This window comes from Onychostoma macrolepis, chromosome 23 (assembly GCF_012432095.1).
Source record: "Onychostoma macrolepis isolate SWU-2019 chromosome 23, ASM1243209v1, whole genome shotgun sequence".
NCBI classification, from domain to species: Eukaryota; Metazoa; Chordata; class Actinopteri; order Cypriniformes; family Cyprinidae; genus Onychostoma; species Onychostoma macrolepis.
In genome coordinates, this window is record NC_081177.1 from 8,350,528 (window position 1) to 8,374,301 (window position 23,774).

The following is a 23,774-nucleotide window of genomic DNA, read 5'->3' on the forward strand; positions in this document are numbered from 1 at the left end:
TAATTTGTTGCCAGTGTGGTGGTCACGTGACAGACGCTCTCCCCTGAGAGCACTTCCGGTAACGTTTCCTGTGTTTGTAAACTGAAAAATTTGTCCGACAAGAAAATATTGGGCTACTGTAAACGAAGAAGAGTAAGGTAAAACAAATGCGCGCAGCCTGCGGTACTGCTTTTATTAAACCTACAACAACATTTCAAAAAAGATTCACTGTTTTAGTTGCACTGAAATATGAAGTTAAATAGACGGTGAACTCACGCCCTGTTGTGCTGCAGGATGAATGGAGGAGTTTATATTAGTAATGTGTTTACAGTCCAGACTGAAAGAAAATGAATTTCACTCAGAAATTGAGATTGTAAATATCTAAATTCGCGCATTTTGTTACTTTTAACCCCTTCAGACCCGAATTCTGTTCTACAGACACCAATAATATGACAATGCTTTATTCCTACTCTCAGTTCAACCATACATTGTTTATATATTGCTATTATATATAATTTAGCCATATATTATAGCATATGATTCTGTCATATATACATGATTATTATTAATAGCTATTTCATTACAATGCACGTTTGTTATGAACTGTAACAATGTCCATATAACTGTGCATATGTATTTTATATGTTCATAAAGAACTTTAAAATATACGTAGGCCTATTTATAAAATGAATTTTAATCAGTTTAATCTTAAATAATGCTACATTTTTGTTTTTAAATCGTGTTTTTTTTAAGTGAAATATTTACATGCATATTAAAAGTTAATAGTGGTTAAATTGAAATGATTAGCTTATTTATTATAAATTTCACTCTTGGGAGCAAGCAAAGCTAAATTTGTTTTTGTGTTTGTAAACACATTTGTGGTTCAGGCTTGCAACTTTTTTTCGAAAGTTATATGAATATGTGTAATTATGTCACTAACTAACTAGATAAATAAAAGTAATGTCCATTGTAACAGTCACTGGGTCTGAGCGGGTTAATACTTGCTTTAATTTGCATGCATATATCATGGTTTCTAATAAGCACACCAAACCGCAAAGAAGTTTGATTTATTACCTATAATTACAGGCTAAATGAGTTATAATAGAGTGTATTACATAAACGCAGTTGTTCTTGTAAAGTTTGTTTTCTTTGGCTTGATTTGCTGTAGGTTGCAATCTGTTTGTCAGGTGATAAGACTGATGCAATTTTATTTTCTATCTCCTGGAATTAATTTAACTGCCAAGGACCCTGTCGGTTGCCAAATCCCCTCACGAGCCAAATGAATGGAAATCACAATATACAATATTCACCCACTCGCATGTCATTGCAATCATACTATGTTAATTTTGTCTAGTGCAATTGCTTTCATTGTCCAGTGGCTTCCGTGCCTCATTTTGTTCATTCATGATTTATAGTTGTGTTTATCTGGATCTTTGAGGGTGAGTTAGTCGGACTAATGCACAGGAATAAGCGATGGAAGGAAAGAGGGTGGTTGAAATAAATCTGTTTTTTATTCCAGTGAGTCCCAGAATCCGACCAACCAAATCCAAAATCAACAGGGCATAAACGCTCGGATGTATTCCTACCATTTGAGTTTGACAGAACCGATGAGAATCCACTCCACTCAGTTTCAGTTTTGACCTGGTTTGTTTCCAGATGTCATTTAGGGACTCTTGACGCCAATCTGAAGCCAAACTCTTATGGCTTAAAAACACAGCCCTATAAGCCTACATAAACAAAGGCTTGGCAATGCAGACATGGAAAATGTCTGATTCTTGCGAATAAAAGCCATGATTTGTCCACGGCTGACAACCTCTGTTAGTGGGGGGCTAGTAGATGTGTGGCAACATCATAGACAGAGATGGATATTACCCTGGCTTTATAAACCCCCTTCTGTTTCTAGGCTTGGGCCCCTGATGGTTGGGGCTTGTGTGGTCTCTAAACACTCTCCCTGCCCCGAGCGAAGCTCTCTGTACCCCAACACACACACACACACTCTCACCACTGCGATGTCACACCTTTCCAACAGCTCAGTGCGAGATCACATGAAATGGGTCAGTGTGTTTTTTTTCTCTTCTTCATTTGCATTTGTCCACATTTGTTTGAAAAAGAAGGCCTTCATTTTCCTTTTGCTTGGCGTTTCTTTGTATTAACTCTTTGTAATTCACTTCCACAGCGTGACTTGACACAAAACGTGCACAGATTTGTTTATAAGTAATGTGGTGGATCTCACAAAAGAACGTATCTGGGACACATTTCTCCCCAATTTATATTTTACATGAAGAAAGTTAAGCCTTTTTTTGAACAGCTTCATGACAATTAAGCACATTTCACATGATTGTAGTGTTTAAAATGATATCTTTACCTGATTATAGATTTTATTTTACTGCAGTACACTGACAAATTAATGTATTGCAATAATGAGAATGACTTTTGTGAATAATACGGTACTGTAAGTTGTGGGGAAAGATGTGCATAATAGTTATAACAATGTCATAATGTAATAACCTAAAAATAGACTTTATTTCAGCAAAAGTATTATTATTTTTGCATTTGTATTTTTGGGTCATTGAGACAATAATGTTAATAAAAATTATTTAATTTAACATTTTTGTCTCAATAATCCTAAAATACATAATTTATGGAAAAATATTATAATAGATTTAATAATAATAATTGTACATAATTTATCATCGCTACTACTACTACTACTACTACTACTAATTATAATTAATATAAATTTTGTATTTTAGGATCATTATGACAATGTTTATAATATTTATGTGAATTATGTATTTTAGGATCATTAAGACAATAATGTTAATAATGGCACGAGATGACAGTTACACAGATTCATATAACAGTCAGTATTATTATTACTAATATTATTATTATAATAATTTGTATAACTACGTGTTTTAAGGATCATTAGGATGACATTGTTAATAATTATATTATTATTTGCATGCATAATTTAATTTTAGGATCATTAAGTTGACAATGTTGTTAGTAATAATAATAATAATGTTTATTATTTATTTATTTATATTTCATGGTAAAATGCCCTGGGCATGTTCTTGACATAACTGCATAACCATGGCCTCTATCATTAATTTGACAGATCTTGAAAGTGGTAACTGGGTCACATTTGTCAGATTGTGACCCTAAATTTCCAAGCCATCAGATTAGTGACTTTGTGAAGCGTTGTTAGTTTGTTTTTGAACAGATGTGTATGTTTGTGGTTGTATTTATACACAGGCTGGGTTGCTTGGCTGCGAAGCGGTGCTGTCCAGCATGGCACTCATGCAAGCCGGCTCCATGCCCAGCCATAAGAAGATGGGCTCTCATCTGGGCCAGGGACAGAGAGAAAACAATCACAGCCACAATCACAACCAGAACCACAACCAGGACACCCACAGCCAACACGGCCACATGGTGCTTCCCTCAGGAGTCAGCTGCCCACCACTGGTAAGGGAAAAAGACATGAATTGTGTTAGGAAAGAATGTCATATTGGTCTGAAATGAATTTTTGAGGTGAACTATTCATTTCAATTTTGAAAGTCTTCCATAGAATCCTGTAGCTAATACTAAGGTCATGGGTTCAATTCCCAGGGAATGCATGAAATTATAAAATATGTGTTTTGAATGCAATTTGGATTGCTTTGTTTGGATAAAAACTACCAAATGCATAAATATACACTACAGTTTAAAAGGTTGTATATATATGAAGAGTTTATTCGTAAAAACCATTCATATTCATAAAACGTTTTTATTAATTTTCATAAATCATGCTTTTTTATTGTGTTAGTTAGCTATATTGTTTTTAGTTATTATTATTTAATCAAAATATTCCAACTGCAGTTTAAGTGATATTAATTGGAATGCAGGATTAAAAAAAACATGATTTTTGAACATTTTAAAAAACAGAGTTACAAGGATGCATTAAATTGATCAAAGGTGACGGCAAAGACATTTATAGTGTTTCAAAAGATTTCTTTGTTCTTTCTAAAAACTTTCTATTCATCAAAGAATTCTAAAAAAAAAACACTGTTTCCACAAATATATTAAGCAACACAATTATTTTCGACATTGGCATTAAAAAAAAGTGTTTCTTGAGCAGCAAATCAGCATATTAGAATGATTTCTGAAGGATCATGTGTCACTGAAGACTGGAGTAATGATGCTGAAAATTCAGTTTTAATCACAGAAATAAATTATATTTTAAAATATATTCAAATAGAAAACAGTGATTTTAAATTGTAACAATATTCAGCTATATTTCTGTTTTTACTGTATTTTTAATTAAATAAATGCAGTCTTGGTGAGAAGTTTCTTTAAAAACATTTTTAAAAATCTTGCCGACCCCAAACTTTTGAACAGTAGTGTATATTTAAATTCTAGTGGCTGGATATATATATATATATTATTTTTTTTTTTAAATACTTCTGAATTTATTAACTTCATATTTAAAAAAAAACATTTGCATTCAGTTCGGTGACTTATATACTCTGTTTTCGAACAGCTCATCCGCAAGGATGGAGAGTTTCACTCTTCCAGGCTCTTGGATGAAAAAGACATGCAAGCCAGCCAGAATGTGCAGCCAAAGAAGAAGAACAGGAAGTCTGGACTTCCCACCAAAATGAGAGAAAAACCCCAGGCATGCGTTCAGTCTGTCTGCAGTATTGCTCTGTGATTTTGCCTGTTTATCACATTTACACACTTCCGCTCGTATTCGTATCCTGACTGAATGCTGTTTTTTTTTTCTGTATGTGACATGAAGGTGGAGATTCATGACGTTAATGACGATAATTCACTCAGCTCTCAAGTGCAGAAGAATTTCATATGTGAGCACTGCTACAGTGCTTTCCGCAGTAGTTACCACCTCAAACGGCACATTCTCACCCATACAGGTACGCCATGAGCCTTTCTGCTCGCACGCCATCTTACGATTCATACAAAGAGATGCATGAAGTAAATATGTGCACATCTGTGTGTATTTTAGGGGAAAAGCCATTCGGGTGTGATATGTGTGACATGAGGTTTATTCAGCGCTACCACCTGGAAAGACATAAGCGTGTTCACAGCGGTGAGAAGCCTTATCAGTGTGACCGCTGCCAACAGGTGAGACATGACAAACACAGGCAGTTGTATTCACAGGGAGCTTGCTGTTTGCCCATTACGTGCATAAATGTATGTCTTTATGATAGTAGTACAGTACTTTTTAGTGTCTGGCAACATAATGGGGGCTTTATATGTTTGCGATATGACAAATTCACAAAAAGCGAAACAGGATATGTAAGGAGCAAAAGCTTCATTGTATCCATCAGGAATCAATTTCATCATTAAAAATGCTTATTTTGCTAGAATGAAGTGAAGTAGTTGAAGGGGAGGAGTTTTGTGATGCTAGCTAAAAAAACAGGAAAGTTAAGAGTTAAAATATTTAAAACAGTATATTACATGATGGACAGTTTGTAGATGGTTTTTATTTTGAATAACTGACTATAACACTGATTACTAATAAATTGTGCACAATAAGACTAGAAATGTGTATTAAGAAAGTAAATATGGTAAGATTTGCTTTCATATTGACATTTCATGTTGATTTTGCCTTTATCATTGTGATAGCAGATTATTAACAAAATCTTAATGCATATACTTTTATGAGTGCTTATGCCTGAATTATGCCAGAAAGCTTGATACAATATTGTTTTCAAGCTGGTAGGACAATTTAGCTGGCAAAAATCATGATCTGAGTCTGATTCTGTCTGCAATATCAAACTGGACCTATTCACTACAGATTAAAAGTTTGAGGTCTGTAAGATAAAAAAAAAAAAAGAAATGTAATACTTTTATTCAACAAGTATGCATTAATTTGATCAGAACTGACAGTAAAAACATTTATAATATTACAAAAAAAAAAAAAGAAATAAAATTCTGTTTCAAATAAATGATGTTCTTTCTATTCATAAAAGAATCCTGACAAAAAAAGTTCAGTTTCCACAAAAATATTAAGCTGTTTTTTTAAACACTGAAAATAATAAGAAATATTTCTTGAGCACCGAAAAAGCATATCAGAATGATTTCTGAAGGGTCATGTGACAATGAAGACTGGAGTAATGGCAGCTGAAAATACAGCTTTGCCATCGCAGGAATAAATGACATTTTAAAATATATTAAAATAGAAAACAGTGATTGCAAATTGTAGTTATGGATTTCACAGTATTACTGTTGTACTGTATTTCTGATCAAATAAATGTAGTCTTGAACATTAACATTAAAGATTTTTACATTAAATACATAATGTAATTCATATACTCAAAAACATAGTGATTACAAAAGTATGTAACCAAACAATAAAACAGTAGTTCCAACAAAAGAACACTTTAAATGGCATGCAGTGGCTTTTGGGAAACTCTTTTGACACTGGAAATCAGTGAATCAGTTCATTTAAAGCATGTCCAAAAGAACAAATTCATTTAAACCGCATGTCTTCTCTTGTTAAAAAACAAAAGAGGCTAACTCAGTCTTCTATCACACAGAACTTTTCCAGAACCGACCGGTTACTACGGCATCGACGTTTGTGTGCCGTGGGCATCCCTAAAGAGGAGAACCAGCCGTGCTGTGAGGGCCGGTCGTATTCTCAGGACCCCTCCCAGCACTCGGCGTCCTGGAGCCCACTGCAGACAAACAACAGCAGGCTGGCGGCGTGACAGCCTTCTGATCGCTCGTACAAACCACTTCCCAGCAAACACAATGGACTCGCCAACATGACCTGACCGGGGGTCTGAGCCTGTAAAAATTGTTTAAAGACTCCAACACGTCCATCTCTGATTCACCCGGCTCAACCCCAATGGACTCTTTTATACTGCTTAGACTCTGGGAAATAGCGTATTTTGTATTTTAGACGGTACTGTGATCAGCAGGTGGGTTAGTTGTGCATTCAGTCCAGGCAATAATGACTTCTGGTAGTTTAGAAATGCTTCCTTTTGTAGTTCCCGTGCAGGAATGTAGATTGTTGGGATTCTCAGTGTTACAATGCACATACATTTACTTTTGCAAGCAAAATCCAGTCATTTCAATAGGAATCTGCACAATCGGGAGTTTCGCATGAGGCTGAAAAAGTTCCCCATGTAGATTTTGCTTCTTTTTAAGTTGGTCACACAAATTCACAGCTTAGACCAACTGAAAGCTACTTGGTTTTAAAGTGACTTGTGCTACATGCATCACTACACTATTGACAAAAGACAATGGACCTTTTTCCCAAAAAAATTTCACAAGTCAGCCGTAGTGACAGTAGACACATTCTGATACAATACATTTTCTCAGTGTGCACATTAATGCATCATTTCCTGTTATGTGAAAAGTATAAGAAATAGTTTACCCATTAAAGAAATAGTTCACTGAAGAATGAAAATTTACTCCCCTTCAGGCCATCGAACAGATTTGGAGAATTTGCATCACTTGCTCAGCAGTGGATCCACTGCAGTGAATGGGTGCCGTCAGAATGAGAGTCCAAACAGCTGATAAAAACATCACAATAATCCACAAGCAATCCACTTGACTCCAGTCCATCAATTAATATCTTGTGAAATGAAAATCTACATTTTTGTAATAAATTAATACATTATTAAAACTTTTATAACTTCAAACAGCCATTGCTTCCAGCTAAAATACTGCTTTCTCCAGTGAAAAAGCCATCTTGTCTGAATCAGGAGAGAAATATGCACAGATTAAGCACCGTTTACAAGCCAAAACAGTCTAAAACACAAATATGTCGGTGGATTTTGATATGAGAGGACAACAGGAGATGGGCTTTTTGTCCGGAGGAAATGTTATTATGTATTATGAGCTGGTGTTTTGGTCAAAAGCGACAGTTTAAAGTTAAAAATGCCTTAATTTATTTCCTTTATACTTAACAGTTTATTTCATGAACTGAAGTCTTGTGGATTATTGTGATGTTTTTATCAGCTGTTTGGACTCTCATTCTGACGGCACCCATTCACTACAAGAGGATCCATTGGTGAGCAAGTGATCAATCTACATCTTGGATGGCCTGAAGGTGAATAAATTATTAGCAAATCCATTTTGGGGTCAACTATTCCTTTAAATACTGTGATAACAGCTCATGGCCATTGACAGCTTTACACAGGCCTTTATGGTTTTAGCAGAAACATCTGGAACATAATCCATCCTACATCCACAGGAGAGCTCATTTTTTGTGGCCTACATTATGGTGTCAAGCTTTTGAAGTTGGCCTTTCGGTCAACTTGGAACACTGACTTTTCGTCAAGTATTTGCGTGTGAATGACAAATTTTGTCACAGTATGATGTGACTCGCGTGGTAAGTCTGCAAGCATCTCAGTTTCTCTTCTGAAGTCACTGGATTGACAAGGCCGAGCCAAGAATAACAAAGAAAACCTTTTAACAGGTTGTACAGTTCATAGAGAGACAGATGTTTACATAAAACCGCTAGTTTTTCGCAGAGGTCTCGTTACGTTTCTTAACGCGTAGACCTCGGCCCTTGAACACGGACTTCTGACGCAGTCAAGCTTGAGTTAATATATTTTTTCAGCAATTTAAATAATTTAAATAGAAACCGTAGTAGGATTAGACTGCTGCCACTGTCTGACGTAGCAGATTCACTGTATTTTTTTACGTGTACACTTGCATGTTCCTTTCGTTACACATATACAGAAAAAGGACTTGTATTGTGGTTGTTTAAAATAACGAAAAACATTTAAAAAAACGCTTTGATCTATTTCTTTGATATTTCTTATCGCTCTCAAACATGAACTACAGGTCGACTTTATTCTATCCTGTTAGACACCATATAGTGATATAGTGACCTCAAGTTGACAATAAATTTTCTTTTAAAAAAAGTGGCTTCTTATTTGTATTTATTTGTACTTTTAAGCACTAAGACTGTTTTCTTTGACTTTTAATTAAAAAAAAAAAAAGTTATGTTTGATTCCCAGCTAGTAAGCTGATAAAATGTGTATCTTGAATACACTGTGAGTCACTTTGGATACAAGCATCTGCCAGATGCATTAAATATAAACTGTTGTTTGTAAGAAATACAGTACCATTCAAAAGTGTGGGTTTGGTAAGATTTAATTTTTTTTGAAAGAATCTGCAGGCTGCATTTGTTTGATGAAAAAAGTGAAATATAATTAGAATTTGAAATAAATTCAATCTCGAAATAACTTTTCTAATTCAATATAAATGTAATTTATTCCTGTGATGGAAAAGCAGTTGTGCTGCTAATACCTGTGGAAATTGCTACTTTTTTTATTCTTTTAAGAACAGCATCTTTGAAAGAACAGCATTTGTTTGAAATAGAAATCCTTTTAATTGTGACATTTATGGATGTCTGATTAAATGAATGCATCCTGACTAAATATAAGTAATAATTTCTTTCAACAAAAAAATCTTACTGATCCAAACATTTTGAAAGTTAATGTATATGCTTACCAGCAGGTGGCGTAATCCACCAATTTTCAACAAGTGTGCCGAAGCATATAAACAGATTTTGTCTTTAAAAGTCCTTTAAAATGATTTAACATAGTTGTTTTGGGGTTTTATTTTAGCTGTCATCATTCACTACCTACATTGCTAACATATAACGGCCTGCATGTTCATATATGCTCTACATGCTGTATAAATTACACAGCTGTTTTCATATGATCCAGTAGAGGGCGCTGTGTTGTTTGACATGTGTGTGTGTGTGTGTGTGTGTGTGTGTGTGTGTGTGTGTAGAGAGAGAGAGAGAGAGAGAGTGTGAAGTTGAACTTGTTTCTTAGCTCTATTTTGACTCCAGACACTATAATATACTTAAGCATAATTTTAACCCACAATAGAAGAAACTTTCATTGCAGTATGGAAATATTATTAATAAAGTGTATGACTTGTATGTATTGGAAAAAAGAGTTTAATGCTGGCAAGGCGAACTGATATTTCCAGCAGAAACGTAATGGAGTGAAACGTTCAAGGCAGCTCAAACCGCACTGCCAGCGAGGGAGACAGAGTTAGACAAAGAGTCTGGCTTTGTGTTGCTTCACAGAGGCCATAGCCCTCTCCTCTCTAGCCTGACTGCTGATCCTGATTTATAACACCCGTGGGCTGAGAGCACTTAACACACTCGCTCTTAAAGCCAAGGCGGACGAGAAGAGATTCTTAGACATGGCCGTGCTACGTTCATACGATTCGAGACCGTCAAATCATCGCTGAAAGTCCTAAAATGGCTTCTCAGCACACAAATGTTGCACATGCACACATTTGTATACTACTATTTGTATTCAAATAAGTCCGAATGGCCTTATTTCATATGCGACCCTCCTCAAAACCCTTGGCCTAATTCACGTCAAATTGCATGTACAGCTGAATTTAATGTTTAATTCATAGATTAATCAACCTTCTCTTATACACCTCTGCAGCCATCTATCATTCTGCTGACAGCGTACCTTTATGTGTTAATTAACGATGATATTTAACCAAGCAGAGGTGCGCAGTGCCCGTCAGCGAGGCAGCCATCTTCATTAAAATTTCAGTCTTCTCTGATATAACTGCACATGGGCTACGGATTAATACAGTGGCCCCAAAATGATGGAAGTGAAATATTAAAGTGTTGGAACTTCTTTAGCAGTGGGATAGTCTTGTGGTTAAACATATTGGCTGGTAACTGTAAGGCTGTAGGTTTAAACTGTCCTGAAAGTGATCTTGAACTATTATCGTTGAGCTGTTTCAGTATTTGAGTAAGTAGAGGGCCGTAAGCGGCATAGATATTAAGGGGGTTTTCAGATGATCAATGTGGGTTTTTCAGTAAAAAAAAATTATTTTTGTTTTCCTCCAGTATTGAATATTTGGTTAGATCTTACATTTATTTCCTTATGTTCAAGTTAACACTCACAATTATAGTTCTTGGAAAGAGACTTTTAAATGTTTTTTTTTAAAAGAAGCCTCACCAAGACTGCATTCATTTGATCAAAAATACAGTAAAATCAGTAATATTGCGAAATATTATTGCAATTTAAAATAACTGTTGCCTATTTGAATATATTTTAAAATGTAATTTATTCCTGTGTTGAAAAGCTGAAATTTCAGCATCACTACTCCAGTCTTCAGTTTCACGTGATCCTTCAGAAATCATTCTAAAATGCTGATTTGCTAATGAAACATTTATTATTATTATCAATGTTGAATACAGTTGTGGTGCTTAATATTTTTGTGGAAATTAACATTTATTTCAAATTGAAATCTTTTGTGACATTTTAATGTCACTTTGAATCAATGTTTTAATTATTAAAAGCATTCATTTATTTACAAGTTAAATCATTTTGGACTCAAACATGGCCGTCATGGCATGTGGAAATGTGATATATGAATGTAACTTTTATACATTTTGCAGACTTTTTAGTACTTTTTAAATTTTTATGGAAGGTACAAAAAAAGGGGTTAGAACAAAATACAGCCTTACTTGGAACTGATGAAGATTAATTAACCAGCTTGTCTTTTTTTTTTTTTTTTTTGCCATGTGTTCTCAAAAAGAATGACTGTCACCGACTGCTGATGGCAGGCCGGGGAATTCACAACACATTCTTTGACCTACTTTTCTGTCCAAATATTTCATGCATATTCATGTGAAAATTTCACTTTTATGTGCAATGGCACAATTAGTTTCCTTTCAGCACTTTTGCAGCCCTCACACAGAGCAAACAGGAAGTTGAGAAATGATAAATGACACCCTTATGTTATTCTCTGACTGCTTTTGGGTTTAATGAAGGGAAAGAAATCACACAGATACGGCATCTCCTGTGTTTCTGCTGTATCAACATCAGAATGCCATCAAAAGCTGCCATGAGGGGCCACATTTTAGCACTAGTTAGGATCTAACCAGGTTACACCACAGTTTGCAGTTTTATAATTTCATATAACTGTGATTGAACCTGTTATCACCTCCATTCAAAAGTTTGGGATCAGAGCATTTTTTATTTATTTCATTTTTTTTTTTTTTTTTTTTTTGCGAGGATGCATTAAATTGATTAAAGTGGCAGTAAGGACATTTATAATGTAAGAAAATGTTTAACTTTCTATAAACCAAAGAATCCTGAAAAAAATGTATCACGATGTTTTCAACATTGATAATGATAATAAATGTTTCTTGAGCAGCAGATCAGCATATTAGAATGATTTCTGAAGGATCATGTGTCAATGAAGACTGGAGTGATTATATTGAAAATTCAGCTTTGCGTCACAAGTAAATTACATTTTAAAATAAATTAAAATAGAAAGTGTATATTTTAAATGGCAATGATATTTCTTTTTATTGTAATATTATTTTATTATTATTATTATTATTACTATTTTTGAATCAAATAAATGCAGCCTTGGTGAGCATAAGAGACTTCTTTCAAAAACATAAAAAATAAAACTGTCTACAAACTTTTGAAAAGTAACTAAGTCAGTGATTGTGTCAAAATGCAAGACCTATTAATGAAGAATGCTTAATCATCATGCCCACGCTGCTAGTTATAAAAGCAACAGCACAAAATCAGTTGCAAAACTGCATCCATTTCCTCTTGACGTTGCTGTTGTGTTTGAAGATTCCTTTGTCAAACCCCTTAAACTCTGTTTTACGAGGGAAACCCAAAGTGCTGGGACCGGCTCAGTTGACCAGCGCCTCATTGTCAAGATTTATCTCGCTCGAGAGTCATCCACATTCCTGATGACAGGACGAATGCCTCGGCGTCCTGCCGAGAGCGTTAAAATCACTCTCACGCTGAAGCACATTTCGCCTCGACAGATACATTAACATACACTGGCCCCGTGCTACCCCATCAATCTGCACTTGTTGGGACCCACCATCGCTGCTTCGGGCCTCTCTGTAGAAGCCCATGGGCCCAACTCAGACAGTGGTGGCCCTTTTTCAGTCAAGGGTCCGTTGATGATATAATCTAGGCCACAGAAACGTTCCAGGGGCCTCGATGCAGATTATGAGAACTTAACTTCAACTACAAACGTACACTGATTTGGTGTTTTCACTCAGAAATTGCCAGTAAATTTCACAAATAGTTACAAAGAAAGTGCAAGTAACATTGAATTAAACATGAAATGTTGTACTTTCTTGTAATGATCTGTTATTTACAACTTTAAAAAACAGTGTAGATGTTGAGTTTGAGTTTATTAGCTGTATTATTTAGTGTTTCTGCTCTTCTTATCACTAGCCAAAATCCTTAACCGAAAGACTACTGCTAATGCTGCTATATTTTTAGCAAATACCAGATTAAACATAACTGGCCTGGTATTTTGATAGCTGCTTTTTGTTGTGCTCAATGGGAATTCTTAAATTTATCGCCATGATATTTTGCAGTAGATCAATTGTCTTCAAGAACCTTAACAGTTTTGCAAATTTTGGCAAATGCATGCAGCCTTGGTGAGCATAAGAAACTATTAAAAAATATTTTAAAATATCACTAGCCAAGATCCTTATCCACAAGCCTACCGCTAAAGCTTTTTTTTTTTGTGCAAATACCAGATTAAAATGTAATCAGCCTCTCTAAACATGATATATCTTAAGACGGCTACTTTTTCCCTGCGTGAACTTGTGCTTAATGGGAATTCTTTAACTTATCACCAGTATATCAAGTGTCTTTATGAGCTTTAACAGTTTTGCTTTGATACTGAATAAGACAAGACTGCTCCTTTGCCATTTTCATGTGGATTAAGTGATATTAAACTTTCCCCCTTTTGACTGCTGATTCGCATTTTTTTTTTTTATCTCGCACAAGGTGCGTTTTCCATTCCCAGTTGTGATTTGTTTATGAACTCTATAGAAAAATTGATTAAACTAATAAAGGTTTGAACATTCGCACCTCCCTGACCTTCCATAAACAGCTTGTGTCATTGTTTCTGCCACTGAGACGTTTATGAGTCCTGTTTGTTCAGAGAGAAGCATAACGCATAGTGTGCAAGTATGCAATATGCCTCCAGCAGAGTTCACACTGCGACTGGCATGCAGGCGTGCATGTTAAAAAGCCCTAATGCGTCTCTTTAGATGTTATGCAATTACACGCGAGCATGGGAAGGCCTCTGTGTGCCTTCATTTCATCCCACTGCAATTTTCCACCTGAACAGGCGAGGTGAGGTGGAGGTGCACGTCTTATGAATCCTTGAGCTTTTGACAGACGGCACCGGCCTTGCTATTTACCCTTAGAAATTTTCACGGGTCACGGCTGTTACAGGGGGTTCACGCACGCCGCCGCTGATCTCCTCGGCATCAGCCATGCGACTGATGCACAGATAAAGGGGATAGATGGACGAGGGGAAAGCGTTTAGGGAGATGAGAGTACAGATAGACAGTAGGCCAAAGTGACTTTGGCAGTGCACTGCTATTGATCAGCTTTATGATACATAGATTTATACCAGACAGTTTCAAGTGCTTTGAAGAGATATGAGTCATATACATCCTCGCTAATCTCAGGGGCAGCAGGAGGGGACTATGGTTAAAAACCGTTTCTGATATGAGCAGACATCCTTATGATGTCTTGAGACTAAAGCCGCATGGTCACGCGACGCGAATATCTGTGAGGAATAATGGTGGATGGGGAAATAAATGGCCAGGGAGCTGCTTTTGATAATTTCAAGGAAATTTTAAGGGATACCGCGACGCATTCTCATCTTTCAAAGGAGTACGAGTTCGTGGGCAAGACACACCCTCGCGCAAATACACACACGTAGACGCGCATGCAGATAAAGAGATCGAGTGAAGATTTATGTGACAGTGAACTAATTGCATGCTGCCATTTGTCTTTAGGAACTGACACCCGATCCTTTCTCATGGTTTTTAACAATTATATCAGAAGATATATACTTACTGCACACCGTTATATATGGAATTATAAGCAAGTTAAAGCTTGAGTACAAAAAAGGGCTGGATTTCCTATTGAATGTAAATGGAAGTGTGTTGCATGAGGTTAATAACTGCAATAAAACTAATTGAAAGGACACATCTTACTACATCTAGAGTTAATGAGAAAGAAATGGCATCTTAAAGGGATATCATTAACTAAGCCTTCATATTGTACCAAACCTGTATTCACAAAAGAAGATAGTTTGAAGAACATTGGAACCCATTGACTTTTCATAAACAAAAATAAATAAATCATGGAAACCTTTATTTTTCATGCTTCACAAAAGAAAGAAAGTTCAAAGAAGACAAAAGACATTTTGAAGAACACTGAAGTCCAAGAGCTACATTGGAGCCCATTGACTTTCATCGCATGGAAAAACAAAACAAAACACTGAGACATTTCTCAAAATGTCTTTTTTTTTTGTGCTTCACGAGTTAAAACAAGACAACAAAAAAAAAGAAGATATTTTAAAGAACATTGAAGTCCAAACAACAATGGTACCCATTGGCTTTTAACTTACATTAACATTAACAACAACAAAACAACAAAAAAGACACTTTTTTTGCGCTTCACAGAAAAAAAGTCAGTTATAAAGGTTTGGAACGACATTTGTATTTTTGGGTGAACTATCCCTTTAAGCTGTCAACCACACATGTTCAGTTTTTATGGAGTACTTGAGTGAATTGTCTTGGAGTTTAATGGGAATCACTGTGAATGTTGTTTCAGAAGAGGTAAAGGAAGTTGAAACATGTCGAGAGGTCGTTCATTGCCAGTGTTGATTGTAAAAGAACCTCATGGAAACAATATGTTGCAATGCAGAAGCCAATTGAAACATTTAAGATGTGTTTACTGCTTCTCCAGCAGTATTATATTAATCCAGTGTAATTTAACTCTGTGTAATGTGCATTGGATGTGTTTGCTAAAGCAAGCATCACTATTTGCTCATACTTGCATATTTTACTTCACAAATTATTCAGCATTTGCATTTATGCATTTGGCAGATGCTTTTATCCAAAGCAAGTTATGCTGCATTTAAGCTATGCATTTTTTTCCCCCCAATTCATGCATTCCACAGGGATCGAACCAATGACCTTGGTGTTGATAATGCCGTGGGTTATTCTGTGGGACACAAAAGAAAATATTTTTAATGTTTCAACTGTTTTTGTCAAAACCCTATTGACTAAAAAAGACATATATATTCTTTTGTGTTCCACAAAATAGACACTTAATACACTTTGAAACTACTTAGCAACGCCCTGGCAACCACCCTAGCATCGTAGAGGTAAGATGTTTTCTTCTGAATCCTAAAAAAAAGTACTAAAGTTGTACTATACTGCCATAATAGTTCAATTATGCAAAACAGGAACAATTAAGAATGCAACTTTTTGACTAAATGCTTCATTTATCAGAAAATCACACTGTGAGGATTTAACGTGAGAATTATCGCATATATGTGGTTATCAGTGGCAGGCCACAAATTTATCGTAACCAAACATCAACCCAACAGAAATGGGATACGGCGATGACAGTCGTGTTTACACTTCTGATGTGTGTTGATTGAGATGAATCGGCTAGTCAGATTGTCCGCATTTTTGCCTCGCATATGAGATGTTTTCTTTGAGTGTCGGGTGTTGAAGCAGGATATTATTTTGGAGTTGGAGAGTTGGATGTGAACACATTCCACAAAGAAACTGCAGCAGGCCTGTGTGAGTGAAAATGACTGCAGCTACAAATCATTCTCTCTCTCTCTCTTTCTCTCCTCCTCCTCCTCCTCCTCCTCCTCTTGCTCTCATGACGTCAGGAATGTGGAGCACTCCCTGCTCCTTCCCTTGGGGAGAGGGTTTTACGATTGAAACCTGACACCGTTTCTGTGTCCCATAAGCAACAGAGCGGTAACTCACATCAAAGACAGCCAGCGTCGAATCACAGCACGGCCATAAATTTGCCTGTCGCTCACGGACCAATCAGAAACGAGCATTAAATCAACTCTGTCACGCTGGCAGCCAATGGTGGGACGGCGGCGGTAAATCTGTCAGGCGAGCGTCTGTTAACGGGCGCTGTGGTGCAGATGGGGAATCCACTAGGGTGAGGGGGGAAAGAAAGTATATATATGAGAGAGAGAGAGATGGAGAGATGGAAAGATGGAAGGAGGGAGGGGAAAAGCTGAGCACTTAGAGCTAAAGCATGCAAAAATTTTGCTTTGGTTACCCAAAGATTAATTTCTGAAACCCATAATGGCCAAAAAATCAAAGTGTTTTGTAAGCGGCAAGCCGTGAAGACTCGAGTGGAACAAGACCAAACACGACCACAAGAGAAAGCGCGAAACAAAAACGTCATAAAGCTTAATTGCTACCACTGCTGTGTGACATTGAGTGTCTACAACAAAAGTGAAATACGGCTGCGTCTCACTCTACAATTACATCACTGTCTTAATCACCGCCTCTGTCACGATTATTTCAGTTCACGACACTCATTATACACATTCGGCCCATTTGAAATAGCTTGTCAAGCGCAAACCTCAAACGCTTCTTTATACGATATGACATAAAAATGAGAGCGAAACATGTCAGAGTGTGTGAAACAATGACCTGTGGGCCTTTTCACGTTGCTGCAAGGGTGCAGACCAGATGTTCTCACACACATGGACGTGAGCGGCTCAAAGAGCCAGTTTGTGTGCGAACGCATGTGCGTGTGCAGATGTAACGCAGCAGGACGGACTCTTCGGGGATTTGAGTCTCATTCTAAATCACAGGGAAGGGAAAGAAGGGCCTCCTCTCTTAAAATGTCAACAGGCTGCAGCTTATACTCCGCAAACATCTCCAGCTCAGATCGACGGCCCCCGTTTTCAACGGCGGACCACGGCCAAATTCAGTGACTAATGGCGCAGGCGAATCGAAAATAGAAATGTCTAAACAGGCTTGTGGACATATCCAACTGCCTGGCTGATAAATGTAGCGTGCCTTCGCTTGAATTTATGTGTTTTTAAACTCTCCGTCATGTGATATGAAAATAAGGTGCACTCTTACCCACCGATCCAGCCAGAGGAATAACATCTTAGGCTTTCCGAATGGCACGTTTGAAACGCTTAATGTGCTCTTGAATAAATATTGTGCAATTATGAAATGAATACGAACAGGATTTGACTTTTAATGCACGGGATACCAGATTTATCTGAAGGATTTTTCACGTATCTGCAAAATTGACAGCTTCTGATGATTTCAAGAGACAGATAACTTACTGCAAAGAAGATGTTATTTTTACACCGCATAGAATAGCTTGTTGAAATACTACTGGATCAGCAAAAGCTGTGGCATTGCTGTTGATTTTGGCCGTCTCTGCCTCCAAGGTGAAATGATTTTCTATTCGACGGGAATCCATAAACAGGCCCTGTGAGGGCGAGAGGCGCCATAAAACACATCAGGCCGCATGGGGGCGTTTCCGTTAGCGAGCACTCGAGCCTGGGGAGCATGGCGGTGGCGGTGGCGATGGCGAGCAGTGCTCTTATCTCGGCCTGGTTGCGTCCGAATGCATTCGTGCATTACCCGTCCTCTATTCCCAGTCATTTTCTATGGCCTTTTGATGAATTTAGCCTGTCTGAATTCGCCTGTTCCGAGAGCATGCTGTAATTTACCTACATTTATCGCAGGCGAGCTGTTTGCTCAGCTTCGGCCCTGAGCTGCATGCATGATTAATACGAAACACTGACGCTTTTGTGTCGCCCTCCCCTTCACCTGAGAATAGCAAATGACTCTGATTGCAATAAGCGTGCAGATTTTTGTGAAAAAGCACGAGTCTGGAATACTCATTCGGTGACATACAGACTGTAAGCTTGCAGATGATGATAATTTATCAACTTCTGCACCCGTTCACTACTACTACTACACACACACACACACACACACACACACACACACACACACACAAACAGCATCTATCAATTACAGGCCTCTAGTCCACACGCCTCTGACAATTTTACTGCGTGTTTTGTACAGCGTGTCAAGCCGCGCTGTTTCAGTCTATTATGCTCATTCCTCTATAATTAATATAAATTACCTTTTTGCCTTTTACAGCCGTGCCACTGTAATTAGTCGATGAAAGGCATTCATCGGTTGCCCGTAGGTGCTGCTGGAATATCAAGATAAAAGGCCGCATGAGCGTCAGGCATGTTAGAGGGGCGTAGATGGAAAACAGGGGTCAAATTTGACCTCATTTCTGCCTTGCTGCGGTCAAACAGAAGTCTTATCTCAACACCTGCCCTTTTGCTATCTATACCGATACATCTATCATCTTTTGTAACCTTGACTTGCCTCTCATATTCCACAAAGGGTTAAGAACATGCTATTCAAATCAGCTGCATCAATATAGTGATTGCTTCAGGTCATAAACAGGACCATCCGAGGGAACATATTGTTCCTGGGGGCAATGCACTTTTTTCAGGTGTATTAGCATATGGTCTAGTTACATGTAATTTCTGCACTAAAAATAATTACTGTTTCTCTCATCGCCCACACTGTAAAAAGTGATAAGTTGACTTAACTTAAAAAAATTGAGGAAACCTGTTACCTTACAATTTTTAAGTAAATGATAATTAAAAAAAATAAGTTAAGTGAATTGACAAGTTCACTTAACTTTTTATTTTTTTAAATTATTATTTACTTAATAATTGTAAGGCAAGGGGTTTCCTCAATTTAAGTCAACTTATCACTTTTTACAGTTCAGATAATCATAAAATGGCCTCAAAGAGTATTTGAATTTTAATTTCAAATTGTCTGAATTTCATAGAATAGATGAAATAATAATGATCAAAATTACATGTGGCAACTGTAAATGTATACAGTAGATGCAAAATATAATGCAAATACATCAATTTATTTTTAAGCGTTGCTTGGGTGGCCAAATCATTTCTGAGGCCTGTATAACCCCACCCCAGTTGGGTAACCCAATGTCCGGCTGTTTTGTTTGGTTGGCTTGACAAATAGATGCTGGTAAATAAACATGCATTGACAGCCATTGAAATGATGTAGTGTATTCTGATGACGTTTTTTTGTTTGTTTGTTTGTTTGGAGGTTTTTTTTTTTTTGCAAGCAAGCAACATGAAAATTGGAAACCAAATGATGTTCAGTTATGCAACGGTTCTCACTAACACATCTACAGCTTGAAACACACCATGCAGTGTAATCTGATTTCTAATTCCGAAAGAATGACTCTTATGTGCCAGCTCTTTATTAGTGAATCAAAAACATTCACTCTGACCAGTGTAGCCTGACACCAGAAGAATAACTCTAATGAGCTGGTTCTTTTACCGAATCAGAAACATTCAGCGAAACCAGTGTAGTCCAACTCCTAAAACAATAACTCATATGTGCCGGGTATTTTTAGTGAATCAAAAACATACAGCACGATCAGCATAGTCCAATTCCTGATCAACCGACTCTTTTGAGCGTTTTTTTTTTTTTTTTGGTGAATCAAAAACATACAGAGCAACCACTTTAGTCAAATTCCCGAATGAATGACTCTGAAAGATATGGCCTAGACATTATGACTTTTATCAGCAGGCCTAGTATGAAATATGTTACCACATTGTTTGTCATTAATGTATCTCTAAAAATTCTGTGTAGGCACACCTTTGCAAGAATTGCTTTTATTATTGAACTTATCTGCAAAATGGAATTGCATTTGCCATTGAAATGCAGAATTCTAATGGATAGCTTTCTCCAGGTATTTCAGACCTCCTCAGCTCAAGCAAACAGAGTAATGTTTTTACAGCACCACAGGGATGCAGCGTTTGCCCTTTTCGGAAAATTCAACACATCACTGACTTACTTATAGTTGTCTCTGCTCAAAAAAGGCACACTTTACCTTTAAAGTTAGTTTACTATTAACACAAAGACCCTTATACATGTCCTTTCAAGCGCTGCACACCGACTCTTGATTACCCTTTGCTCGTTCTCCTTTATTGCGGGTGATAATATCTTCAAAACCTTGTTCCACTGTCCCACAGCACTTTGCTTTATTCAATGGGAGCATGTTGTACACTTCATAACACACAGATGAGCGAGACGCTGAGGTTTTATCTGCGACTCTTACCCATCCGCTAATGAATCATAATGAATGACCTCATAATGAAAGAGCTACTTAACTCAATTGGTCAAATAAATTTGGAGCTGAAGGCTCTCATGCTTTGGAGATAAGACACCAGCGCCCGCGAGCCTCTCGGAGACAGGGTTAGGGAACTCCCTCTGGGAGGGTGGGGCGCTCAGGGGCCAACGTCATGTTTCATTCCTCAGAAAAGCACGCTTTTTAAGATATCAGCCGAGACAAAGGAAACTTTCCCAGCTACTTTCATATGGATGCCAAAGCATTATTAAAGAGGAAGATAGAGAGGGAGAGAGGGTTGAGGAGATGTGCTGGACCAGGGCCAAGGAAGTTCTCCGTCTGCAGCTGTTTGTTATGGAGGCAGACTGGCCTAAACAAGTCCTGTCCTAAACCTGTCTCTCATTACAACTGCATATCCCACATGACGGTGAACTTTTGTAACCTTCAGTCAAAGCCTCTGAAGATCATTTTCCATTCCAGCTTCTGCGGTACAAATCAGGAGAATGGGTCTTAGTCAGGATAGAAGCCATATTTATTTTTTTTGTGAATAAAAACGAGGCTGTGAGGGATAGACATATAGTACTATTAACTATTAAAATGTGACTTTTTGACAGAAAAATTTTATTTTGAATTTTACGACATCTTAAAAATCTTTAAAAAATCTGATATGGTGCTTGAAAGTAAACTTATTCACCATTTCATTGATTTTAAATACCCATTTTGTCATTTTTTGTCATTTTGTAATACCATTTCTATCACAAAGTATTTGCTTGATAACCTCTTATACTCATTTGAGTTCATCAGATCTGTTTTGTTGTTTGCCTGAAGGAACAGAATTGGTGTCTAATTTTAAAAAGTATTTAAAGCAGGATTATTGTTATCTAAAACCATTAAAAACATCTTTAATACTTGAAATAAAATAATAAACATCACCTGAAATAAAATAAAATTTACCAATAAATAAATAATGTATTTTATTCCAGCTAGTTGCCAATACAACATTTCTCTTTTTTAACTGAATTACTAAAATAATTAAAACTTTATAATTATCATGAAATTAAAATCTAAAACTTCATAACTATATAGGCATATTAAAATAAAAAAAACTAATTAAAATGCCAAAAACACACAACCAAATAACTAAAATGAAAACAGAAAATATAAAAATAAAATTTAATTAAAAATGATAACATAAACTGTAATAGTATATTAGTAATACTAAAATATCACAGTTTTAAAGAAATAAACTCATTTATTATGAATGTCTTTTTTTCCACTTATGATTCCATTTCTACAGAGAAACAGGCACTGAAGTCATTAAATATTTACTTGGTAATATTAAATTTGCTTTAGATGGTTTGGTGGTTGGTGGAAAGAATAAAAATGGCATCTGATGGAACAGGAAGAAGAAAATTCATTCCAAATATTTGCTTTATGTCTGGTTATGTCTAAAGCTCTCTTTAATTTGCTGTAGATCATTAGAAGAGCCATTATGGTGCCAAATATGGTAACTGCTAGAAAATACAAATATGCTTCCAAAGTCATAGACTGAGGCAGCTCCTTCTGTTTCAGACACAGACACTCTTTGCATGTAGCCTGATAAAATCTTAGTGAACTCGTTCAAAGCATTGGTCACGGTGACCCCTGAGATTGCACGTCTCGTCTCCGCCCCCAGTGTGATAACTGTGTCCTAGGTATGATTCTGAGGCATGTATGTGATATACTACTATTTTTACAACCATTTCTCCAGGGGAACCTTTCATTTGCATTAAAATGAGAGACAAGGGAGGAATCCACCAGAGAAAAAGCAGGCATGCGAAGCTGTCAAACCTCCTTGCAGCATTTCGCCTCACACACACACACGCACGCACGCACACTCATTAAGTGTGGGTGTTCAGCAAAAAACGATTTTTATTCCAGAATATTTAGTGGAATAAACGCTTTCCTAATGCATTGTTAAAGTGCTTGCAAACAAAACAGCTATTCTGGGTTTTTAAATAACTGCCTGTTTTAGGACCTCTTAAAATTATGCCATATGCTGCATGTAATTTACAACCAAACCAAAATAGACAATTAATTTAGAGGAAAAATTACTAATTAACCTCACAGTTGTGGATGTATTAAAAACACTTGTACTTTTACATGCATAATGGGAGTAAAATGCACCTTGGAAGCATGACAGGGCAACAAAAATAAAGTTGAAGCTGTGTAGAAAATGCTCAGTGCAGTTCAGCCTCAGGACTGCGTTTCTCATCCCAAACCAGCAGAGGGAGCTCTTGGATTGACTTTGAGTCACTGATAGAATAGAATAGAATAGAACTCTAAACAGGCATTACAATTGGAAATCATATAATATACTGTATATATTTGTATATTTTTTTAAGTTTAATACAGCTTTACATTTTTTTTCATACATTAGAATTTGTCTAGTTACATTTTATTTATTTATTTATTTTAAGAAAATATGACTATCATACATTTTTACCTTGAAGACACCCACTAAAATGGCTTTAAATTTAACAAAAGTTTGTGTTACAAAAAATCTCATTGGGCATATTTAAAAAAGGAATCATTAGATGACAAAAAAAGACTGGTTTTTACTAATTTAAACTATAATAAAATTTAGAATGATCACTTATTCTTTTATATATTTTAAGTACAGGTCAGAATAAGTTTATCGTTTCATTTGTACATAAATATATAATTATGCTAAATGACGATGGAGCATTATTTCACACATTGATCTTTTGTTTTCAGAAAAGTTATTGGTCATACTTTATATTAGGTGGCCTT

The 23,774-nt window shown here is 36.5% G+C and overlaps 1 protein-coding gene across 8 annotated transcripts in view; it reads left to right on the plus strand.

Moving 5' to 3' along the window:
* znf740b (zinc finger protein 740b) overlaps nt 1-23,774 on the plus strand; it is a 26,702-nt gene continuing 2,928 nt past the window's right edge. For 6 of the 8 annotated variants that reach the window (XR_009268722.1, XR_009268723.1, XR_009268721.1 and 3 more), the window contains exons 1-6: nt 1-137; nt 1,883-2,033; nt 3,238-3,447; nt 4,502-4,636; nt 4,760-4,889; nt 4,982-5,100. Coding sequence is in view for 4 of the 8 variants with exons in the window: in XM_058762382.1 (XP_058618365.1) it covers nt 1,896-2,033; nt 3,238-3,447; nt 4,502-4,636; nt 4,760-4,889; nt 4,982-5,100 (732 nt within the window). In the remaining 4 variants the exon portion in view is untranslated. Of the gene's footprint in view, nt 138-1,882; nt 2,034-3,237; nt 3,448-4,501; nt 4,637-4,759; nt 4,890-4,981; nt 5,101-6,518; nt 8,862-23,774 lie in introns of those variants that run through there. The other 2 variants (XM_058762381.1, XM_058762385.1) reach the window with 2 other exon arrangements.